Below are 25,718 nucleotides of genomic sequence, written 5' to 3'. Positions count from 1 at the left end.
AACATTAATTTAATCTGGAGAATGCTCTACGTGTTCCTCACCCTGATGTATCATTTAAACAGTGTCCAGTGCAAATTATAATACTATAGCATATAAAAAATAATCGACCCTTCTCACTGCACCTCCATCTCACTTTGGGATCTTGTACCGTTTTTCTTGCACATGGAGTAAAAATTATCTGTATGAGACTCAGTTTATGATATTTCAGACATTCAAATCTAGACTTGGAAAATATGCCAAAAAATGTGTGGTACAAAAAGGAGCAATCCGGTATCAGCCAAGACTAGTTTGATTAAGACAACCTGCCATACATTTATTTATTTAGATTTATACAAAATGCAGTAAATGAGCACTTATCTAGATCTCTGCCAACTCTTGATTATTGTTTAAAAGTACAGTAATGTAAGCCAAACTGGCAGTTTGTCATATTGTGTGTTATAATGTAACAATAGATATTTAGTAAACAGTTTACTTCAGCAATGGCTATACAATTCAATTTATTTTTAGCTTCCAGTAGTATGTTCAGAATTTCTTGCTAACACTTACTGGAAAGAAGTACAGTAATGCCACTAAGTTACTAATAATGACTTGCCATAGAAAGGTGAATTGTTAATGTCATGTATAAGTTTGATGATTTTATTTTTTTCACATTCTGAAGTTATTCTTGAACCACTTTAATTTTACACCACAACATAGCATACAAGTTATGATAACATTCTTTGTACCGTCAGTTGTTTCTACTTTGACATGCATTATATCATTATTTTGAACATATCCACCAACAATTAAATTAGGAATAACAGTCATAAAATCTCTGCTCTTTTTCTTCCTTTTTCATGTGGAAATCTTCCTGAAGTACAGGTTTATGTTGTAGAATTTTGAAAAATAGTTGTTGCTACAAATGTCACAATGGAAAAGCTTTATCAAAAGGAAGGATTTGCAGTATGTTCTAAATGTTATCAGACTCTTTTATTCTTATCCAACAAGGAGTTTGTTCACCAAGTTCTTTTGTCTGAGAAGATTAGATGTTAAGAAGAAAATTTGTGTACTTATTACTGATATGGGACCTATAAGTTTTAGGCATTAACAACTCTACTGTTTTGCTAAGAGCTGCCCCAGAGAGATTACATTCCACATGAGTGTAGGCAAATACATACAACAGTGAGAGAAATGCTTATTACATGACGCACTGTTTGAATTGATTAGTAGTAGTGTATCATACATTTAGCTGATCTTGTAGTAAACATTAGAACTCATACCAGGAAAGTATAATGAAGTGACCAAAAGTGACAATTCCTGCTCCTTAAAGGTTAGCAGATGGCTAATCATCTGTTACTGAAGATTTTGGGGTTCCTTACAAATATAAAAATTTACAGGCTTCCTGATTTAAGCCTGATAAGAAAAAAAGCCTTTCTAAAGACTAAATTGCACTCAGCATAATAGTAGGATAAGGTCTCAATGACAGAACACTACTACATAGTCCTGATCCCATTCTTATATTAATTACCTCTTATTCTGTAACTGCCACTGTGTGAATATTTTACCTTTCTGCAGTGTACTTAAGATAAACTAGCTTTCTAACCTTCTTGATTTCAGTGGATCATGTAACAGGTTCCATCAACATAGGACAGCTTTAATAAAACTCCCTCTATGTTTTCATTCATCAAATTGATGTGTTGCTAAAATCAGACCTTTTGAGACCTATTTATTGAACTAGTTGTGTTTGTCAGCTTAGTAAACCTTAAAGGAATCCCTTTCTCCGAACTGCTTTTCCAGTCTCCCTATGTAATGTTCCTGCACGCACAACATCTACTGGCAAGGAGGAGGCTGCCAGAAGAATAATTTCCTGCCCTTTGGTCAGAATGAAAACACTCCTGGATCCTGCTATCTTCATTTGATGATTTTATGTATGTGAGAGAAGAAAAAATAAACAGTCTGTCTGTTCATGGCCATTGTGAATTTGTAGCTCCCTGTCACAGAAAATTCAGCTCAGGTGGAGGCCATTCAACACCTCTGATCATACTTGCCATTTTCTATTTCTTTTCCAGTTTCATTCTACTCCTTTTCAGATGAGGGTGAGCAGTACTGCATTTGAAGTATGTGCAAATTAGAGATATATGTAGTGGCATAATTATTCTTTCTGTTCCTCTTCTAAAAATGCCTAGCAGTGATTTGCTGTTTGACTACAGTTGAGCATTGAGCTAATAGTTTCATGAAACTCTGTCATAACATGAGGAGCTTCATGGCGATGGTCAGTTTTCTCTACTTCCTTTATGAAGCAAAGATCATTTTTCCCCCTTTCCTCTTTGCATTTATTCACACTGAATTCATCTGCCATTTTATTGTCCAAAATCTCAATTTCATCGTTCTGCAATTCTTTACAGGCTGCTCTTTTCCTTACTGTCTTGAATAGCCTCATAGCAACAGCAAAGTTTACCACCTCAGTGGTCATCACTTGTAAACATGTTGAATAAAACAGGTCCCAGGGAAACTCCATTGATTATCTCCCTCCACTGTGAGAACAGACCATTTACTACTACCTTGTTCCCTGTCTTTTGTTCCATTCTTTAGCCATGCCAGGACTCATCCCATGGCTGTCTACTTTCCTTAAATGTTGTTGGTGAGGGTCTTTGCCAATAGCCTTTTGGAATCAAAAGCAGCCTGTGCTACTCAGATCACCCTTATCTAAATACTCGACCTGTTTGAAGAACTCTTGAAGGTTTGTAAAGCAGGACTGCTTTTTGCAGAAAACGTTTTCCATCAAGAAAAGGTTCTGTGGTGAAAATGTCTTCAGTTTCTTCTGCAGTGAACACACAAAGAATTAATTTCACCTCTCTGAAATGGTGCCATCCTCTGTGAGTGCTCACTCTAAAACCAGACTATTAGATGGCAGGAAGATTTATAATGAAAGAAAGAGTACAATCATTCTTAGCCTGCCTAATTTTATTATTTTACTTTATTATTTATTTATTTATTATTTCCAAGTTCATGGTCCTTTCTTCATTTGTATGCAACTTCAGCTTTTGCAGGTATTATATCATGTTTCTCATAACTTTCTTTACTGTTTGGCAATACCAGCTGACTTTCAACAACTTCCAAGCCTCTGCTATTTGTGTATTTCACCCATCTGTGTTGACATAATAAAATTGCAATTTGTTTTAAATCACATTGTAGCTTTGTCTTTCATCTTTATATGACCAGGTAAAAATATATGAAGAGAAAAAAAGCAAAAAATTAGCAAGCTTTGTTGTGAAATTTCTGTAAGTTTGGAAGAAAAGCAACAGAAAAGCTAGATATTATCCAAAAGTATAGCATGACATTATTTTAAATAGTTCTTGGTTAAATTTTTGGCTGTATTTTATGCTGGTCTATTCTTAGCTTTAAAAACATCCTTTGGGTAAAGCTGTTCCTCTTATACCCTCTTGGACTGGACAGGAAGTCTAGAAGGAGACCACTGATATAAGAAAACTTGTGTCTTTCTGCTCAGGGCTTTAAAGGAAAATGTCCATGTGATGTTAGAATCTTTATTTATTTATTTATTTATTTATTTATTTCATTCCTATGCCCTTTTGTGTATCCATAATTTTAGCCAACCTTTACATTGTGTTTCCTGGTTCATGTTGTTACCAGTATACCTTTGTCTACCCTTCCTTATCTACCTTGGCTCTACCTTAATAGGCAACCATCAAATACATTTTGCACACTTTCAGTAAGCTATCTCCTTCACAGGAGATATCTTTGCCACAGATATAGGAAAATTGGGACAAACTTTTAATTTTGACAAAATAATGCTTGTAGTGTCATCTTGGCTGATTTCATTAATGTTCTGCTAATATGCAGTTATTCAAACACGAACCATGATATTGAAAACTAAAAAGATTCAGGAAAGAGACATGAGTGAATCAGGATTTGGAAATTAGAGAGTTAAAGAGCTCTGTTTACTTAACTTGTCAAAGAAATGACTTGATTGTTGAGAAATGAATTGATTTTGATCTGAAAGTCTCACGTGGAGAAAAAAAATCTTTAATAGAAGATCACTCTTTAATCTAGCTTACAAGTACCTAACAAGATGTAGAAATTGAAGCTCGACAAATTCAGTCTGAAAAAAATGAGATTTGACAGAGAATGGTAGTTAATTAGAACATCTTTCTATAGGAAGTGGTAGTTTCTTAAACAGTGAATGTATTTAAATCATGTTGGATATCTTTCTGAAATGTGTATTAATTCACCAAGATATCTGGTCTTGATGTAGGAATTTGAAATCTTAGATGATTATAATAGACTATTTTGCCCTCAGAATCTAAACACCTCTGAATGACATCCCCTCCGCTGTTTTTAATTTTTCCCCCATTCAGTCCTTCTGGACCTGCTTGGTTCACTTTATCTTTTTTTTTTTTTCTTTTTTTTTCCTTCTTATTCCCTTGATTATCTTCCATGTATTCATGGATGGACTATTTTCCATAGGGCAAGAAAACATCTTCTTTTCCTTCATATTTTTACTCAAAACCAGTTTTTACAAAGCTTTCATTCACTCATCATACATAGTTGTGCTGCATATGCTTATGCAGTCTTGCTTTTTGAAATGACTATACCATAATAAAATATATCAGTCTGAATTAGAATGTGAGAACCATCCATTTTGTGCATAATGCACCACATAACCCTTGCTAAAAACTCCTAAATAAAGAATGATTTAGAATGTGTTGATGTAGAGGATGGAAAGGAAAAGGCAAATTCACACCTTTTTATTATTATTATTGTTAACTTTTTAATGCAAGATATTCTCCCTTCTTTGAAAAAATTAATCACACTTGTGCTGAATGATGGCTTGTGGTGTGTCTACAAAACGAAAAACTTTATTCTGTAACAGTTGTATTTGGGTGCAGTGTATTTGTTATGTTCCAAAATTTTAGTAGCAGCAGAAGCATGAGTGTTACATTTGTTATTTTTGATGACGTATAACTGTAATGTTCCTGTCTGAATTTTAGAAAAATATGTAGTTGAGGTGCTCTTAGAATGAGGACTAAGGGAAGCAAATAACTTAGTTATCCACTTTTGAAAGGCAACTTCTGGGCAGGAAAACCAAGATTGTTGGTTTTGGTGTGTTTCTTTCTTTCTTTCTTTCTTTCTTTCTTTCTTTCTTTCTTTCTTTCTTTCTTTCTTTCTTTCTTCCTTCCTTCCTTCCTTCCTTCCTTCCTTCCTTCCTTCCTTCCTTCCTTCCTTCCTTCCTTCCTTCCTTCCTTCCTTCCTTCCTTCCTTCCTTCCTTCCTTTCTTCTTTCTTTCTTTCTTTCTTTCTTTCTTTCTTTCTTTCTTTCTTTCTTTCTTTCTTTCTTTCTTTCTTTCTTTCTTTCTTTCTTTCTTTCTCTCTCTCTCTCTCTCTCTCTTTTTCTCTCTCTCTTTCTTTCTCTCTTTCTTTCTCTCTTTTTCTTTCTGTTTGTTTGTTTTTAATTTATATTACTACATTAATGTGATGGAGCTTCACCATGAGTTGTTGTACCATGCACTGTATGAACACAGAGGAAAAAGGCAATTTCTGCTAGAGAATCTGTGGTCTAAGACCAGAGATGGATATCATGAGGAAGGATGACAAGGATACCTGTGTAGTCAGTGCGATAGACAAAAAAAGGATGAGGCGCAAGAGCAGCCTAACCTCTTTCCAGTTTTTGTAGGCACTATTTTAAAGGGGAGTTTCAAGGATAATGGAGTAAGTTTGTGTCTGTTCATGACAGAGTGGAAGAAAGTTATTGAAGGTCCTGTTTTGAAAAGCTAGGTGGAAAATGTAGGCTGACATTAAAAAAGGAACTTGTCCTTTCAATATTGAATGAGAGATAATAAATAGGGAAGTGAATTGTTGTGGTGTTTGGAAGAAAATGCTTGCAACTTACCTGGAGGAGTACAAAGAGAAAGGTGAAAAGATCAGGGTTATAGGCAAGAAAAACAATCTTTGCCTACTGAATAAATATTAATTGGGCAAGACTGCATTTTTCAAGACAGAACAATATTGTGATGTTAAGATGTTAATGATGATGACATGGTTAAAGAGTGAAAGTTGAGTGTGTAGATAGGAAACTTTTTAGGTTATACAAAGAGAATTGACAAAATCTGAACAGAGTTGAGGTTTACAAGTATAGAGGAAGGTTAAAACTAAATCTAGATTACAGATTGGAATTAATGGTTATGTCCAAAGGGATCAAGAAAAAGAGGTAAGAATTAAATTACTCCAAAATTATTGGAAATGTGGGAATTTTCCTTCAGTAATTCTACATATTGCGTTCAAACTGTTTAGAAGTGTGCGAGGAGATGGAGAGTGATTGATGTTGGGTACTTGTTCAAAGTTTAACCTTGGTGTCTTGCTACTTGGTATACTCTGTAAGGAATGAAGTAATGAATAACAAGACAGAACAAAGTGAGGCAGTGAAGGTAAGAAAGGCAGGAGGTGGAAGAAGATGGAGAAATAAGAGCAATTTCATGAGAAAATAATAATGGGGAAATGATAGCAGGCGAACTTGCAAGACTCTTCAGAGGAGTTGTAATGACAGCCATATACGTTACCTCTGTCACTAATTAAAATTCATCTTTTTGATCTTTATACAAAATTGAGGAATCTCAAACAAAGATCAAGGTGTGGAGAAACATTCTGGTGATGCCTTTTGTTAATGTGTTAATGAACTTCCTTGGTTAATGTCATAGAAAAAGTCATATAAATCCCCAGACAAAATCTTTTACCTGAACCTGTATACATACCAATGATAATGCTTTTCAAAAACTGAAACCTAAATTAAAATATGAAAAGAAGAGGTGGGTAGATAGGGGTTCTTGGTAGCTGCTCATCTGCTAACTGGGGCAATTTTTAAAAAATCTTTATTACAACTATTAATATGTACTGAAGCAAGGCAGGCTTTTGTGTCTTTTGTCCTCTCTTTGAATTTTGATTTTTTGTCTTTATTTGCACAATGACTCTTTTGCTAACTTGAGAGGTACTCTAACCTATGCCATTCATCTCAAAAACATCTCAAAGGGACTTGGAAATGTTTCAAGTTTCTATTATCTGAGACTTAACCTGTGTTTTCTTATGTAAGTTACCTGCCTAGACACACTGGGAAGACAACCATTGAATAACAGAAGTTGAATAAAAATAGTAATGAGGAATTTGTATGAGAAATGAAAACCTGGTAAAATCAGGCAAAATCTTTTGTTGTAGATTGCTGCAATGCTTCACTAGTGTAAGAAAAAGTGTTGACATTTGTTGGGCTATCCTCCATAAATTAGAATTACTGTACAGGGTAAGTGTGCGGTCTTGGCTGCCATAAACACCCTTGCAACCTTTGCCTTTTTTTTTTGGTTTGTTCTTTTATTTTTATTTTTTTCCTTTCTTCTTTGAAATACAAGAGGACATTGGGGTAAATTTGTAGTACATAAAGAAAGGATGCTCTTTTTTTCAGTCTCTGTTTCCTTAGTTGATCTTTTTGTTTTATTATCATTACAATTCTTTTTATCTTGACCCTAATCACATTCTCTGGCTTACTTAGTAATTTAAAAGATAAATCAGGAAAAAAAAAGGTAAGAAAAAAAGAAAGAAAGATGCTTTGATTCTTTTTTTTTTTTTTTAAATGAATTTGTTGCATTAGAATGGTGTAAGATTGACAGCCTAGGAAACTAAAGCATCAGTACATATTTTCTCAGACTATTTTGATAGTATGCTTTATCCCTGACCTAGAAAAGCCACCTCTGTGTGTGAGAGGATAGTTCATTCGCCATAGCTCATTTCAGTCCTTGTCCTTTTTGCTAGGACTGCCATCAAGATTGCTAATTATAGTAATAGGTCTGTGACGTGGGTACTTTTCCTCTGAAAACTGGTCAAATTCATTTGATACAGGCCATAAAGCAGCCATTAGTGGGTACCAAGTTTTAGTCACCATCAGCTTGGCTTAACAACAGTAGACACACTAACAGTACTGTATTTCCAGTTGTCTTTCCTTCACATCCTGTTTTATTTTTTAATGTTCTTGTTATAGCCAAAAAGCCCCCCACACTATTTTCTATTTGCAGTTGATTTCAGACCCTTTTCTTCTGAAACCAAATTGCTAGTTTTCAATGTCATGAAACAAGTTATAAAAGTTAAATAAGCCAGCAAAAAATGAAAGTGAAGAGTGGACTTTATACACCTGTAATAGTAATAAAGAAATGAAAGTGTAGTTTAGACAGAAATCGAGTGAATAGTACACTTTCTGAACTTACAAAATAATTTCAACTGTTAGTACTGTAGCATCTTCCCTCAAAAGAAAGATATAAAAATATTATAGCTTTAAATCTTCTTATTTTGCTGGAAACAAAGTTGAAAATAAATATTCTGAAGCTTCAGAAACTTTGTTTTTCTGTCCAAATTTGAACTCTCACTCTTATCTACTTGTGTTCATGATGACCACCCAAAGACTTCAGAGAGACTGAAAAAGCAACCCTACAGAAATCTTCTGCTCATGCTTCCCAGTTGTTTGGCACCAAGATCCTCATGTTAATATCGATTCCTACTTCTTATTCATTATTTAATAACTACTAAATAAAATCTGAATTTCGCTATTTCTGAAAATAGTCCATTTTATAATTTACTATCATTGGAAAAAGAACAAGAGGAAAGTATCACCAAGGCTTGCATTTTTTCATGGTGGCTCTCAACATAATACTGGCAACTGAAAAGACATTTTGTGGCATGGCATTGTTTCACTTTATTTCTATTTTTTTTAGAGGAAACTTTATAAAGACTGAGATTTTTGGGTTTCTGTTGCTAACACTTTTCTGGGTTTCCTAGTGGTGTTTTTCTTCAAATTGAAATGAAGTTAACTCTTACTTCATGGTTCCTTCAGAATTCATTTCAGGACTGACCACGAAGTCCGAGAGTCACATCCTCAGTAATCCCTGGAAGAAGTATTGTTACTTACTTTCTTACTACATATAGATAAATGCATTTAGATACACATACATACATCTACACTTTTCTCAGAGGTTTTACAATATCAGTGGATTTTGCTGTACTTCAGATTCAGGAATTGTATTTAGATTATGGGAAATGTTATTGATAGTATTTATACATGATGTATTTATACATGTTCTGACTCTGATTCACTACTTTCATCAGTCCTAGAATTGAAAATAATTGATTCAGATTCAGTATAAGGCCGATTCTGACATCAGTGTTAATGATGTAATAATGCTGATTCTGAGCAGAATTATTTCTGATTCCCTAATATGTGGAGGCATGTCTGCTTTACAGGTACAGATGCAGATGTATGACTAGTGTTCATGCAAATTCATGGAAGCATTAAACATACAAGAGTATAGATAGGGTAACCCAGAGTTAACTACCTAAACAATTTTTGAAGTTGCAGCTTCGTGTACCTTAGATGTGCTTCACTTACTAGTCATACTTGAACTTGTATAGAGATAGCGAGGATAAATATATATAGCAGGTAGTTGCATCTTTCCCATCAATGTACATACGTCCTGAGTGAGATCAGAATGACTTCTGTTGTGTTATTTATTTTATAGAAATTATCTTTAGTTTACATGGATTTTTCTTTTCCTTTTGAAAGTTAATGGCAAAGTTGAATTTCAAAATCTTGTGTGCAAATTTATCACTGGCCTCTGTATAATTATTGTCTGTTCAGGAATACAGCTGTACTGGAACTAGAGACCAACACCAGCCCTGGTGCCAGATCAGGAAAATGGTGGAAAACTGGCTTATGGCTGGATGTGGGGCCCTGAGCTCTCTCCTTGTAGCAGTGTGCATGACAGTCACTTTGCACCACTGCTCATGCTCCTGGCAACTCATCTACTCTAGATTGTGCTCAGTATTATGGTTTCTGAGCTTTTGGCTATCTGCATCATGTCCTTTGTGCCTGCCGTGGGTGTGCACAGAAAATGCTGTGTTCTGGATGCTCAGTGGGAACCTGACAGTAACATGAGAGAGACTTTTTTTTTTTTTTTTCCAGGAGATGGCACCTGTGCTGCCTCCCAAACTGCATGTGTGAAGTATAGTAAATATGTGGGTTAAAAAATCATAATTCAAATCCCTGTAGTGGTACTGATCAGATCTCTGTTTCTGCAGCAATGAGAACCAAAGGTGGTCTTTTAAAGCTCACAGTTCATCTACCAATTTCCAGTTCTGCTTCAGGATTCTTAAAATATTAGAGTGCGTGCTTTAAACCCACAAAACTTACCTTTACCTAATTTTCACCATTCTAACCTAAGTTTCCACGGAAACAGGGTTGAAAAAGCCACTGGTAGCCAGCAGGCAGCCAGCAGCTGAGAGTGAGAACTCTCCTTTGTCACTTTCCACTACTGGATGCCTGCTGCGTGCCAGTGTGCAAAGCTACCTAGGCTTCTAAAATCTGGAATACTTTCAATTTGAGGGGGAAAAATTAAATTAATCTACTCTTTTCTCTCTTTGGATTGTCACAGTAAATTCCAGGAGGGCAAATGGGCTAATGAGTCCAAATCTGTTCAGATACACTGAGACCCACATAATCAAAGCTTTCCCAACCCATTGGGCCTCTCCTTTCATAATTTCCGTCTTTTAAAAGCATTATCCCTCAAATTTTGTCTGTGCATATAAACAGGCATGTACTAGTACCTTAATTCTCTGTGGGTCTATTTCTATCAATCTATATGTTTACCAACATTTTGAATATAGTTCAGACAATGTAAAAAATTTTCCTTTTTTTCCTGCATACTTAAGGAACATTTTTGAATGAACATATTATAACTGATCCTCAGTTAAATATTAGGAGTCGTATGTGAATGGAGATGGCTTTTAACCAGAAGTAGATTATAGCTGCGGGAAGACTAAAGGGTCTATTTGGTCAAGACTCATACAAAACTGAGATAAGCATGCACAACCTGACAAGATCAGATTAGACCCTTCCCCCACAAGTGCTTTTCCCATAAATATTTATCTACTTTCTAATATAAATAACCAGGAAATGAAAAAGAAGGATAAATTTATTTATATATTATTTTTTTAAAATAGCCTAGAAATAGAAATGCAGCTTCAAATCTTCGATATTTTAGGTATGCAGTAAATTCCAACACTGGTTTGCTGTTTTTTAAGAGGGAGTCAAGCAATGAAATTCTTCGTGGCAGCTATATAAATCGGCAGCATTTATAAACAAACAAGAACTTTGCACATATGTGCATTTTTGCCTGTTACTAGGTATCTCAGAATTAAATAACTTATCACCTATGAGAGAATAGGTGTTGACAGGGTCAGCACTGCTGTATTTTTAAGCTTGCCTGAGGTGACATTGCTGGCACTGGAGTTAAGCTTGGCATTCTTTCGCCCTGTCCCTCCTCCCCCAAGCCCAATTGAATGCTCACTTCATCAATGAGAAACACGACCGGCTCGCCTGCCAGATGTAATGGAGATCCATGAATTCACATCTGGTCTGCAAATTTGTATTGCACTCAGATTGTCAGTACTTGGGCTTTGCTTCCTCATGCAGTGGTGTTAAGGGGTAAAAATCGGAGGCTGTACAGGTGCCACTAACTCAGAAATGAATGTTGGTGATCCACTCACGAGAACCTGTGTGGATTGCCTTTCTAATATAATAAAAAGGGGGCTCTTTACCTTTGAGATTTAAAACCTAAAAAATGTGCGGAATAATATTTTTACATTCATCTTTGAAATTAACAAATGTATACTTTTAAAAACACTTCTGTGTCACATAAGAATAATATTAATACTTTAAAAATCTCAAGATGAAAAATGTAAGTCCTTTTTTCTTTTTTCTTCTTTTTTTTTAAATCTTTTTTTCCTCTAGCATTTTACGATGGGATAATGAGACAGATGTCTCTCAACTGGAAGGACATTTTGACATTGTTATGTGTGCAGACTGGTAAGTACATAAAAATCATAAAACTCATGTTAGAAAAATAGCTTTGCTGGAGTAATTGTACAGTGCTGCTTGCTGATGGCTAAGCAAAGTCAACAAATGAAGCACAAAGCCACCTTAACCTCAACAAATTAATATTCATCTCCATGTGACAGTTATAAGGTAGTCTTCTATCACACAGTAACTTCTACCACATTATTTCCCAAAGATTGATTTTGAGAAGCATTTCCATTTTCTGGAATTGCCTCTGTTTCATGCTTGACGTATCAGTAAATGGACGACTTAGGCAAATTGCAAATAATTATGGCTCAGTGAGGAACAGTCTGGAGAAAAGGGAGTTTATCAACACAAACAGCTCAATTAGCTTACTTCTTAGGAAAGATCTGACTATTGATATAAGGGGATATATTTTTTGCTCCCCGGAAAATCTGTCCGAGGGAAAAAAGATTTCAAAACCCTTTTTTCCCCATCACATTCTGTTTCTTAAATCAATTTGACAGCAGTATTTGTAGAAATAGGCTTTTTATTATTTACAGTGGTACATGTTAATTGTAAGAGAATTCTTATTAAAAATATCTGAGTACAGCATTTAATTTATGAAAAGGTAGGTAAGTGTTGCAATACAATGTATTGTTTAATAATTTATGCAGATAGGTTTGATTATTGACACACACCATTTCTGATACTGAATTTGTAGAATTGTGCTATACTTCACTATATGGCATGTGAACTTTTCATATGGCAAATTATTAATTATTTGCATTATATAAATAGAGAAAGTGTAAAAAGAGATGTGCAGGCTTAATTTAGGAGAGCAGATATTTTTAAATAAGTCTGTCTTTCCATCAAGAATATTTCCTGTTGACCCTTTAAATGTCCAAAACAGAAAAAGCTGTTTATATTTTGTTGCACTTAACTATTTTAAGAGACCAAATTCTGAAAACAAGGACTTCCTAGGATAGCTCAGTTCAGCAGGTTTCTGTACCTTACTAAGAAATAGTTAAAGGAAAAAGGCAAAGGGAAGTGCAAAGCTGTCTATTGTCTTTTTAAACAATGTTCTTTTTAAGTGGCTTCTGATAAAATACTCCTCTAAAGCTCTTCTTTCTTTTTTTTTTTTTGATGTTTTCCTATTTAAGCAAACTGTTCTGATTTCAGAAGTTACTATTTTTGTATAGCACTGGAGAAAGTGTATTTAGTCCTCTTTTTTCCTTTTTCTAATACCTGTTTGTTTACAGAATGCAACAGTGCCTCATTTCTCTTAGCATTTAATTTCAGAGTTCTTTGTTCCCAAAAAGGACAGAGAAGGGTTTCTAACTAATCGCTGATAATGTGCCTCAGAGATGCATCATCTGATTAAAATAAGGAGCTAAACAACACCATATGATTTCAGCAAGTAATTTAGTAAATGCCTTCCTCACCAAATATTAGAATGGATACTCCAGGTTTCATTGCACAGATGAAGTTAATGCTGGACAGGATTAGATCAGATTAAGTATGAAAGTCAGATCAGAGTGCTGGCGGACATGAGCAGGAGGGCAGCAGTCTTCTCGGAGGCTTAGACAAGGCTCACATATGGATGTTCTCCAGATTATGTGGGTGAAGCAAGGTCTTGCCAAGAGATTTAGAGTTAAATTTGTTCTTCACGCAAATATCAAAACAACCTGGCTGTGCCATCTCTTGTATTCTTGATACACCATGTCATCCTATTTGTGCTGTGAGTACAGAAGAGCAAGACTTAAGTTGTGTGGTTTTTTTTCTTTTTTCTTTTTTTTTTTCCCAGTAATATTCTTGCCCAATACTCCTCCCAGTCTGTTTGGAAATAGTGTAGTTTCATTAGGAAACAAAGAATCACACATGGCAGGTAAAATATATAATGCATTTGCAATCCCTGCATTTTGTATATTTATTTTGAAGCACTTAAGATGCAGGTAGGTGTATAAATATTTATAGATTTCTAAAAAATAAACAGAAATATGCAGATTAGTTTAAAGTACATGTTTTTATTCACAAATTGTCTCTATTTTCCTTTTCCAAGGGCCCATATATATAGTTTGATAAGCATGAAATTCCTTTATTGTTTGCTTCTTTTAAGAATCTTTTATTTACGGACACTAGATTTTTCTGATACATGAAAAGGCTGAAAAAAAATGTTCCATGCTTTATCAAACTCAAATCTACTTTTCATTTTCATGTATTTCTCTTCAAGATATAGAATTGGCTTGAGAACTGTTGGCAGGATTTTTGCTTTCTGAATTTTTTGGGCTGTCATTGAAGAGGAAAAGAAATCTCTTTTCTTACAGCTCCTCAGCTGAAACCTGAGGTATGCAGTGATAAAAACAGATAGAATAGATTGCATTTAGTTTAACACCACCATATAGCTCATTGTCAGTCAATAAAATCTGGGATTAGAACAGGGTACTATAAAGCAAAAAATCTGAGTTCAAATATTAGGTACATGGATAAATTTTTATTGAAGTATTTCCAGCAAGGGTGATATTGTCTGATTCTCTGAATAGCTAACCAGTAGTACTGCTTGATCCCATTTACATGAAAACAAGCTCTATTCATAAACATATTCCAAATCCACATGGAGGTTCAAGTAAAAATGTACATGATTACAACAAGCAGCGATATGTTTATATTCATATATTTACAGTCAGACTTTAATAAACCTTGTGTGCAGGAGTGGAAAATAAGTTATTTCCCAGAACAGACAGTCTATTAGTTAACAGCTAAATTTAGTAGCTCAACTAGATTATAAAATAAATAAGACGCAAACTGTGAAAGCTAGTCGTTATTTAACCATTCAGGATTTTGACAATAAAAATAGTTTCATGGTTCAGCAGTTCCGAAATAACTTGTAAAATGTCAACTATGAGATAAAAAATAAAGAAAAAAAATATCTCGGCAAGACCACACCTGGAAGAAGGATACACTGGAAGAAATTACTGAAATAATGGAATTTTTAAAGCATATCCGCCTACCTCCTTTTTTTGAGGGGCTGTTTCAAGGCCAGGTGAGGATGCCAGAGTTTTGGACTTTCATTTGACCTGCACTTGAGGGTGCAAAGTCATGCAGGTGCTGGACATGTAAAAGTAAGAATGAATGAAAGGGAGAAATAACAGGTGTCTGCATGGGTGGACCACAAAAAAGACTCATCCAAAGCTCTTGAGAGCCTCATATTTCTGATTATTTTCTTTATTAAGACAAATAAAGAGATTCAGAAAATAGTTGCTGAGATTTTTAATCCAAGAATACAGTCAAGGCTGTTCTGTGTGATCTAGCAGAAAAATCTTTGCCTTTCAGGTTCTTACAAACCAAGTTTAAAAACATATATTTTTAACGTACAAACAGAATATGGTCTAAATCCTCATATCACTTTGTAAATGCATAATATCCCACTTTATTTAATTAGACTGATCATATTCTTAAAGTTTGGCACACATGTAAGGATTTGCACAGCAGAAGCTGGGAGGCCTGTCCCACATTACTTTCACTGCTAAGATTCTTGCTGAACTCACGGATAGTTGTGGATTCACCAGGTATGCAGAACTGAACTGAAAATATTCTTTACATATGTGCAAATATGTCCATTTTGTCCCTGCTAGTATTTCATTTAAAATAAGGAAATCTGTCTGTATGAATGCAGTAAGATTTCTGTTCTTCCTCAATTTAAATTTATTATTTATTTTAAGCCTGATTTCTTGCCCACACTTTCAAGTGCACTGGAATCTGATGATATAGAAGTAAGTTTTTTTTTCAATTTATGTTAGCCAAGTAGTTGAAGATGAACCAAAAGATAAATAGCTGTATACACTAGGCACTATACATGAACGTCTGTACTTATTCATGTCTGAAGTACACCTGTAAACTAAGCTCTTTTACAAATTGCAAAATATTTAAAAAGGAAGATAATTTCACATCACAGCCTATAAAATGTAACCATATGCCCATTGTTGCAAGGTGCAAGACAATAGGACAAAACAATGGCATGAAAAGAAGTCAGAATCAACCTGTTTTATTTAATTTGTTTCATTGTGGCTTACTGTTACTTCCATACAATCTTCGTGTAAACTTTCATGTGGCTTTAATGATAATTTTAAGTAAATAAGTAGATAGACAGTGAGAAAAGAAGCAAGGAAGGAAGGAAAGAAGGAAGAAAGGAAGAAAAGGAGAAAGGTGGCAAAGTTGCTTGCCTGTTCATCTGGATTTCACAGGTTAACAGCACTGCCTTAAAAAAAGCCATAAAAGTCGTAAACCATGTTCTTTCCTCTTTACTGACAACATCAGAGACTTCCTTGCTAACCCCCAAAAAACTTTTCTATTCTTGCTCTGCAGTCCTTACTACATAAACATGAGATATTTTTAATAGAAAAACAAAAACAAAAACAAAAAACACATTTTTTTATAGAAAAAAAATAGAAACTAATATGGAGACCGCCAAAGTAAGCCAAGCCAAATTTGAACTGAGGTATGCAAAACAAAGTGAGAATGATTTAGAACAGTATACTATGTATGATTTAGAACAGTATACTATTTCAACAAACTTTTAAAGGATTTTCTAAGGGGTACATTTTCTGTATGTTATATTAGTAACTAATCACACAAATTCTAGTGGTAAGAGAAATTGGATGTCTAAACCTCCTTCCATGGGCCAAATCCTATGCTGAACCTGTCTGTCTTACAGATTATCTGACTACTTCTTCAAGATTTTTAAGGCATTTTCTGACTCAGAGGGAAGATAGAGGATAGAGCAACTCCCTGGAGCTGCTGAGTTGCACTAGTGTTGCTTCCAGTCATCCATGCTCCCTCTGGTCAGAGGTTGTGGCAGAGCTGAGTCTGTCACTGGTACCACCAAAATATCAAGCGGGAGTCAGGCAGAAAAGGTATCCTTGAAGTTGTCCAATCTCTTGGCAGGTCACCTGAATATTTGAATTTCTTGGACGCTCAGTTTCTGATGAACAAAAGCCTGTACTTCTGTCATAAAAGAACAAGATTGGTAGCAGCAGTTGTCCCCTGTCTCACTGTAAAAAGTCCAAATGGTATGAAGGTCCATGAAAAATGAATTTTAGCACTTGTAAAGTAAAACAAAATTGTTTCCACTATACTGTTTTTAGAAATAACAATATAATAATTTTCTCATGTATTTGGAATGTAATCTTGTCTACACAAGATCTCAGCAAGTCTTAAACGTGTGCACATATGTGATGTTTCATGTTGAAAAAAATTAATTTATTTTAGAGATTCTATTTGGAGAGGACTCATGCACTGTATTCCGCCTCTTCTGCAGGTGGCTAAGTTCCTGGTGAAGTAGTGTCTTATGGTATCTATCTGTATAGGGGTCTACCTGAGGCAAGTGTGATTAAAGCTCCCAGGAGACATTAGAGAGATCAACTGCAGTTTCAATGAATTAAATTTAAACAAACATTTGTACAATTTTTCCAGTAAGATTAATTGAGGTTGAGGAGCAGCCATTGTGCTAAAATTTAAATTTCCTTTTGGGCAGGCTATCAGTTAGAGGGATTATTAGCCAGTACTTCAATATTTTATTGAAGAAATTAATAATGTCATACTTCTACACAAAATGTTCTTTAAGAAATGTATGGATAGACAGTTTTACCATAATCTGGGGTTCTGCCAGATTTTACTGATGAAATTTGGTTGCTGACAAGTCTTCTTATAGGTTCTTCTTCTTTTTTCCATTTTTTTTTTTTTTTTTTTTTTCCCTGAGTAGGAAAAGTACTTTTATAGCTGCTTGACCCTATGTTACTTGATATTGTGTTCTCATTGGTATCTGTGGAGTGTCTTTAGCTAAATATCCATACATATTTTGTTCTTAATCACTGGTGTGTGGTTAGAAGACCAGTTTTTTCTCTTCAGTGGTTTCACATATTCTTTATATTCTTTTAGAAATTTCAAACCTGGAAAAAAAATCACCCACTTTACTTCAGAAAGAAATGTTTGAGAAAAAGGGAACTCAGGTTGTAGAAAAGCATCATAAAGAATGGACAAAATCCTTCTAGTGTGGAACTTGAGCTTGACACAGACTGGGAAGTAGTTTTATTACAGAGAAAGCATGAAAAAATAATGAAGAAAGAATCACATTATTTGTGGCCTGTTTGATAGAGAGTCTTTCTTATCTGAATTACCAGTATAAATGCAGCTCATGGTAGTAAGGACTGAAAGGCATCAGTTGCTATCTGATGGTTTTTCACTAAACATTGTAAATGCACACTCATCCACAGTAACTGCGTGTCCACAAATATCTAGTCAAGAGTGATTGGCACCTGGGTTGCCAGTATTAGTATATACATTAAGGTACTGAGGGGCATGAAGAATGAATTATCCCCTCAAATCATGAGGTAATCACACCAAAATAGGGCTGTGCATGTTGGCAACATTGCATGGGAAAATTGACTCTGCTGCCGTCAGTGCAGGACCCATGCTGGAGATGAAGGCTTTCACTCCTGAGGGAGGACAACTCTGTACGATCTACGTCATTGTATTTGAACAGCTTTTGAAGGAGAGAGAAGGCGGGGGCTTGTAAATCTTTACATGGGTAGATAGATATAGACATATAGATAGAACAAATACACAATGCATAATAATGAATTAATGCCACAATTATAAAGGGAAAGGAAAAAAAAATTACCCTTAATAGGAGCACCTGAAATACAATAGAAAATACTTCTAAAAATTCCTCCCTCCCTTGTAAAGAAGGCATTTAATATGTTAACTTTGTATATTGATGCTGAATTCTAATAGGGTAGTATTTTAATAGTTAGCATATGTGATCTGTGAATACCAGCAATATTAAGGTCTGTTTCATGCTGATATATTAGCTTTGGTTTAAATAATATTTGCTTCAGGCTTCACCTATTTTTTGCATTTATTTTTTATTTATTTATTACAAAGTAACTGAATTGGCCAGAAGTGTAGACCATGATTTCTCTTTTACAGCATTGTGTAAACACGTGTAATTAGCCTTGTACTTATCTGCATTAGTATCATTAGAATTGAAAACCCATTTTAATCTGGATTCTGTACTCTTCTCAATGTCAGCCTGTTTCTGGACCGGTACAGAGCTAGCCTTGTTGATGCAATAAAGAGATTACTCCAACCCAGTGTAAGTATGTTTCTATTTTCTCCTGAACACTGGCTTCAGAATAATTAGTCTGTGCACAATGATTGAGAGAGTAATGGAATGGCAGGATTAATGTCATGTAATACTTTAATACTTATTATGTCCAACTTCAATTGAGTCTTCTAATCTATCAGATTCTTTCCTAATCATAAACTAGGAAACTTCTTATACTTGGCCTTCTGATAAGGAACACAGTGGGTTGTAAAATAAATGAAACGGCTTCAAAGATAGCGTGAGATTATTTTTATCAAAGCGTTTCTCGAGTATTTTCCTTTGATAATAATGTCTTCATATTAAAGTAAAAGTACGATATTGAAAGTTTTTATGTTGGCTTCTGTCATTTGTAATCCCTTCAATTGTAACCTTTGTCATTGTGTATTTATTTATTATGAAAGAATATTTTTCTTTTCATTTCTGTTTATATGAAATAAATAAACCCCTTATGCATGTATTGTAGCCTAAAACTTCTTTTTCCGTAGAGTAAGGCCTGTGTTTACATGTTTTCTATTTTTGAACATAGGTTAATATAATGCTACGTTCTACTTGAGTGTCACAGATCTCAGTCTAATAAGCTATTAAAATAAACCTGAGAGACATGTAGGCAAAAACAAGCTGTCATATGCATGTATTTCTAACCAACAAATAATCGTGAATCTCAATATAAAAAAAAAAAAAAGAAGAAATAGAGATCAAAAGAAGAATACGAGAAAACGTGTAAAGTAGTTGTGTAAAAAAAAAGAATTTGAAACAGGAACTGTACCTTTCAAGCTTACCATACAAATCTTTCAGTATGGGAAACTTTCCATCTCAGCACAGAAGTATTTATGTTAGCAGTGCATTCTCCAAACTTTATTTAAGAATTTCATTTTGCTTTTTGTACAAGAGTTTTTCTCTGTAAAAGGAATAGAGTAGGCAAACATGCAAAGACTTAAGAAACTGAGTCATTTTAGTCATGTAAGTAATCCCATTCTTTGCTAAGAGTGATCAGGTTTCTATTCTTGGTTCTATCATAGACTTTCCTGAGTGACTTAAGGCAAGTTACTTAAGACTGAATGATTTTAATGAGATGTGGATCAAGGCTGCCGGACAGACAGGAGAAATGTAGCCACCCTGGGGAAAGGTTACCCAGATACTTTTGTCGATGGCAGCAATGGCAGTTAGGGAGCTCCTGCCCAGTTTGATACATTCTGACTTCTGTGTTGTACCATCAGCTGCCAACGTGCAATAATTTTGGGGACTAAAGGTGATCTAGAACACAAAGCTGATCTCAGTTAAAAAAAATGTTAAAAATGTTTTCTTTCAGCCCAGAGCAGTGCCCTCACCTAGCTGACCAGGTATCACCATAGGCCGCTGTCACTGGTTCCATGAAACGATGTTTTGAGAAAAGGATATGAGTGGCAGGAAGTGTATAAGAGGGGCCCTGGTAACTGTGACTTGTCTAGGGCCTTTAGCTGGAGTGGAATAATTGCTACCAGCTGCTTTGTCTCCCACCAGTACTGATCATGGTGGTCTATATTGGCAAAAGCACGTGTGCATGCAGATGTATGTATATGCACAGACACATGCATTCTTTACCTGGGCTGATTAACACAAGTGGAGGATTTGAATTAAAACACGGTGAGGGTAAAGAAACCTAAATTTTAGTGTTCATAGCTCAAACGTACAGACAGTCTAGAAACTGTTAATCTGACTTTCAACCAAAACCAACATGACTTTGTTGCTTTTTAACTCCAGTCAGCTAATTCAAATTCAGAATGTGCCTTTGTTTTTCAGGGCACACGAGCTATAATTCTTTGTGAGAGTAGATAGAGTAAAGGGAGATGGCTTTTTAAGTTTTGTCTTCCCAGTCTGGCTTACTTCTGCATGCTATGATTAATACTACAGCCTGTACATATTTTCTATGCGTTTTATGTCATGATTCTTTTCTTTCATCAGAAAAGGTAGCTTAAGAAATTCCTGCTCCTTGGCACTTGTTCCCACCTCCTGTTCCAGAGTTTTGGACCAAACTGTATTTTATACCTAAAGTCATTTGCGTAATCCAGTTTGTGGATAGCCATGTAGATGGATATCCAGTTGTGGCATATATGGCCTTAATTATAATTCATATCTAGGTGGAGAGCAAATGATTGTATGGGGTAGAAGCTGGGAGTATGGACATCTTCAATAAGCTCTCTTGTCCAAAAAAAACCCACATTGAATAGAGCATATGCTCTCATAGTTTGAAAGACCCAAGTCTTTCATATGCTCATTTGAGAACCCAAGAGAAGACATAATCACACATAATAGTTTACGTTTTCATTGTTCTTTGTTACTCTGTTTAAATCCAAGAATAACGTCAGAGGAACTTTTATTAAATGGCACAATACTTCAGCCTTTAAAGGAAAAATAAACTAATAGTGAAGTCATTTGTCAGCTGTAATAATTAAGATTTGTTTATGGGCATTAGTTTATGCTCAAGATAAGCCGTAAACTGCTTTGATTAAGTTCACTCTTCTACATGAATTAATTTGTCTCAAATATTGAAGTCACATTTCATTAGTATCAATTCTGGCAAATTGATAAAGGAACAGGCTAAAGACATCTAGATGCAAGACATCTTTCAAGTGTAAATAGGATACAACTTAGGTACAACTAGAATAAAAGAGATCAGGGAAAACAGACCAGAGAACTGAAAGAAAAAGTGGAGTAAATAGAAAATATTGGGTATCTTAAAAAGCAGTCTTGAAGGAGAAATGCAGCACAAATGATCTATTCTTGCTGTTCTTTATGGAAAATCATCATCAGTATTTCCTTTTTCATTAAGGATGTTATTTGTAGTTATTTATTCAGGGCTATTAGAGTCCTTATGGCATCAGAATGTCACAGAATCATGTGTCTTCTGTAACTTTTTGTTTTTGTGGAAATGCGGATTCTGGTCATTTCAGTCATCTGATTCCTATTATGGCTTCTTGGACAGTTCTGCTGGCAGAGGAAGAGAGGACGAGAAATTCATGCAGGCAGAAATGAGCAGCTTTCAAAATTACTAGGGGTTGGAATTTCTTATCTGAATTTGTTACAAAGGCAAATGTCACCTGTAAACTAATTACAAGAATTAGGCACTGTAATTTTACATCAAACAAATTCATCTTGATTGGCAATATCTTATTCCTCTTATAAGCAAGCTACTTGATTTATGTACATTTAATTTTACTATCATTTAGTTTTTCCTATCATTAAAATATGATTTTAGTTTTAGTCTCAGAATAAACTGTTTCTTGTTTGTGTATTTCCATAATAAAAATGTGATTTTTTTATTTAATGAAAGATTATATTCTTCTGTGGCTTATCCATTCAAAATCCCAAAGAAGTCAATTAGATGTTATTAGAACATGTGCCATCAAATAAGGCTGGATTTAATAATGATTGATGAGTAAAGGCAGTCATAGTCATATCTAAAATCTCAACATCTGTCCCATTACTTTACTGCAGCATTTTAGTGACACCTCACAATATTGTAACTGAAATAGACATTTTCCCCTGGGTTTTCTTCACAAGATTACTGGAAGTATTTTCCCAGGTGAGGCAAGGTAACTGTGAACTCGAAACATCATCCTAAAACTGGAGGCATTTTGAAATTACAAACTTTGAATTAAGCAACCTTGGCATAGTCCATCAATTGTAGATCCAGGACACTGGTCTAATTTTGTTATTGTACACAACCAAGAAATGAAAAACATTTTAAAATTAGAAATGTGAATGCAGCCCTAAAACAAATAGCAGAATTACACAGATCAAGCAGTTGACCAGAAAGTATTTTAAACCCAGATTATGTTAGACTAGAATTGACCACAGTACCTCCACACTACCTGTCAGTTTTGAGGAGATTATTGTAGTGATAAACTTAATTATGGTTTCTTGCCTTTTTTTTTTATTATTATTTTTATTTTTATTTTTATTTTTATTTTTATTTTTATTTTTATTTTTTTTATTTTTATTTTTATTATTTTTATTTTTATTTTTATTTTTATTTTTATTTTTATTTTTATTTAACAGCAGTGTTAAGATCCTCAAGTGTTTTAGATGAGCACTAAATTCAACAGAGGAATGACTTTTTACACCAACTAATGAGCAGACCAAAAGGAGTGGTGTGGTGATTTACATAAAAGACCATTCCTGTTTTCTGAAGTTATGTCAAGATTATCAATCTAGTGTTAAGAGATGTTTTATATCCTGTTACATTCTATTTTGCTGTATTTGTCTTTCAAAATACATTTTAAGTAATTAATCTACACTGGGAGAAGGAATGATTGCATAGTCTGTTGACTCCAAACTGAAACCTGTAAGAGTGGTGATGGTGGTGGTGTATGAGCCCTGCTTCCTCCTTGAAGCTGCTGGAACAGTGGCTGACATTGGGCTTGCCTCCCACAGAAATTCAGTAGGTTCAGCCATTCCTGAAATCCCCAAGTGAATTGTGTGGTCACTAAAAGCCCTGGGTGGGGGACATTTCCCATTACATTGAGCTCTCTGTGAAGTTGCTTGTGGAAATGAGGGACTCCAGGGGAGCCTCATCCTTCTTATGCCAGGAAGGTCCCTGCAGAACAGCGTTCTAGGAAGCTTGAGATGACAGCAGAAGGAGAAGGATCCTTGGCTGAAGGCTCCCTTAGCTACCCACTTCTGCTGTTGACATTAAAGCATGCCAAGGATGTGAGGGAAGTTACGGTGCACATTTTACACTGATTGTGAATTTCCTGTGTTTAATGTTTTTCATCCTGAACCTATATTCAGACCTAGCATTTACATAAGCAATTCCAGTGCCTTTGGTGGGAGTTACACCCCTTTGTACCTCATGTTTAGCCACAAAATTAAAGTTACAGTTACACAGACAAAGAGGAATGAGTTGCTTTGGATGTTTTCCTTGGTCTGCTTTGTGATTAAATTTTCCTTGAGAGAGGTGAGGTATTTCCCTATCTCACAGAGACATTGTGAGAATAAATACAGTGTTATGGTATTAATGACTGGAGTCTTTTAAGTACATTTTATTACCATAGGTACTGACAGAGTTTTTCTTGCTGCCTCAGTGGGTGGTGTCTCAGCGTATGGGTGCATGAGCTGTAGCACACATATTTGTTACCTATACTCCTCACTAAGTATCTGTGTCAACACTAAAAGTTCCCAGAATCCCTACTGACATTCTCTCATTTGATTTTTTTTTTCTGATACAAAAATTGCATTTTCTTAAGCAAAATATTCTTCTACAGTGTCATTTTTATAACTTTGTCAGACCCCTAAAAATATTTTTGTCTATTCAGTTGATTACAGCACCTCACAGATTAGTCTTAGTTCTCATTAATATAGAAGTTAAATAAAAGGACTCACAGTAAACTTTGTGGCTGCCCTCAATGTGATATGTTGTTTGTTGTTATTAACCTTTGTTTTCAGCTCTTCAAAACCAGTTTTCATTCCATGTGACAGAACGTAATACTCAGCCAAATAGTATTAATTTTGCAAATAAGATTTTAAGAGATGCTGTATGAAGTCAGTTAGGTTTTGGGCTAATACTTTCCCCAGGGTGTCTAAAATGTATCAGTTCAAGGTACAAGCATTTTTGTTTTCTTAAATACAGAAGGATGAGCAAACTATTAGCTAATGGACCATAAAATATTGCCTGGGTGTCATAAATGGCCTGATCATCTTGAAAGATCCAAAATTACTATGCAAGAATATTAAGTCGTGCTTTAAATGCAATTTGACAATTTAAGGTCAAATTCAGTTGCACTGCTCAGGTAGTTTAAAATATTGTTAAAAAAATTAATTAATTTTGCCCTGTTTTACACTGTTGTAATTCCACTAATATCAAATGGGAGGTACTCTTCTATGTGTGAGATTAAAAAAAGAAAATCATTATTTACACTCTTTGTGTTGTCATGAACTAACAAATGGGTTTTGCATTGAGTTTGTATGCCTTTTCTGTGTTTTATTTTGGTAATCTGTAGGCACTGCTATTATATGAAAATAAGCAGATGTATTGCAGTTGGCAGATCTATGAAGAAAATATTTTATTTTACTTATTTCTATTTTGCTTTTGTTTAGTCACAGAAATATTGTATATTTTGAACAATGATTTATATTATCCTATTTTAGTGTTCTACCAAGAGAACAATTGACTTTTCCAGCCTGAGTATATTAAAAGCTTAGTCAGGTGTATGCTATATGTGGTTCCCTTCCAGTTTTAAAAATGTATAAATTCTCTTTTTACCGTTCCAGGGAAAAGCAATGGTGTTTGCTCCACTCAGAGGGAATACTTTAAACCAGTTTTGCAATCTAGCTGAAAAAGCTGGTTTCTCTATCCAAAGACATGAAAATTATGATGAACACATTTCGAACTTCCACTCCAAGGTTAGTTTTCTGCTTGTGTTAGATAACACTTTAATCCGCATTGCATTTTGAAGAGATCATGGTCCTTTTGGCAGGTAACCTAAATGTTTGATTAAAGTACTCCTTAGGTGTGCTGTTTCTGAACAGCTATTTTTGTATCTGATTATTTTGTGTGGTGGAACCATCCTTTATCTCTGCACGTCTAGAAGAGTTTTGCAGAAGCATCTTCTGTTTACCCTTTTCATTCATAGGAATCTAATTTATGAGAGTCCTTTTTTCTTGTTGTTAGCTGCCTATAAATATATGGCACACTAGCATTTACATTTTAATAAAA

The 25,718-nt window shown here is 34.8% G+C and overlaps 1 protein-coding gene across 3 annotated transcripts in view; it reads left to right on the top strand.

Annotated features, from left to right (window-relative positions):
* Positions 1 to 25,718, top strand: part of CAMKMT (calmodulin-lysine N-methyltransferase) — a 220,595-nt gene that overhangs the window by 187,038 nt on the left and 7,839 nt on the right. For all 3 annotated transcript variants that reach the window (XR_014581536.1, XM_083828822.1, XM_083828823.1), the window contains exons 8-10: positions 11,815 to 11,889; positions 18,949 to 19,012; positions 25,274 to 25,405. Coding sequence is in view for 2 of the 3 variants with exons in the window: in XM_083828822.1 (XP_083684948.1) it covers positions 11,815 to 11,889; positions 18,949 to 19,012; positions 25,274 to 25,405 (271 nt within the window). In the remaining variant the exon portion in view is untranslated. The remainder of the gene's footprint in view (positions 1 to 11,814; positions 11,890 to 18,948; positions 19,013 to 25,273; positions 25,406 to 25,718) is intronic.

The sequence above is a fragment of the Anser anser genome (genome assembly GCF_964211835.1).
Source record: "Anser anser genome assembly, chromosome: 3".
In the NCBI taxonomy this organism is placed as follows: Eukaryota; Metazoa; Chordata; class Aves; order Anseriformes; family Anatidae; genus Anser; species Anser anser.
The sequence above is the reverse complement of the archived record's forward strand: the minus strand, read 5'-3'. Positions and strand labels throughout refer to the sequence as shown.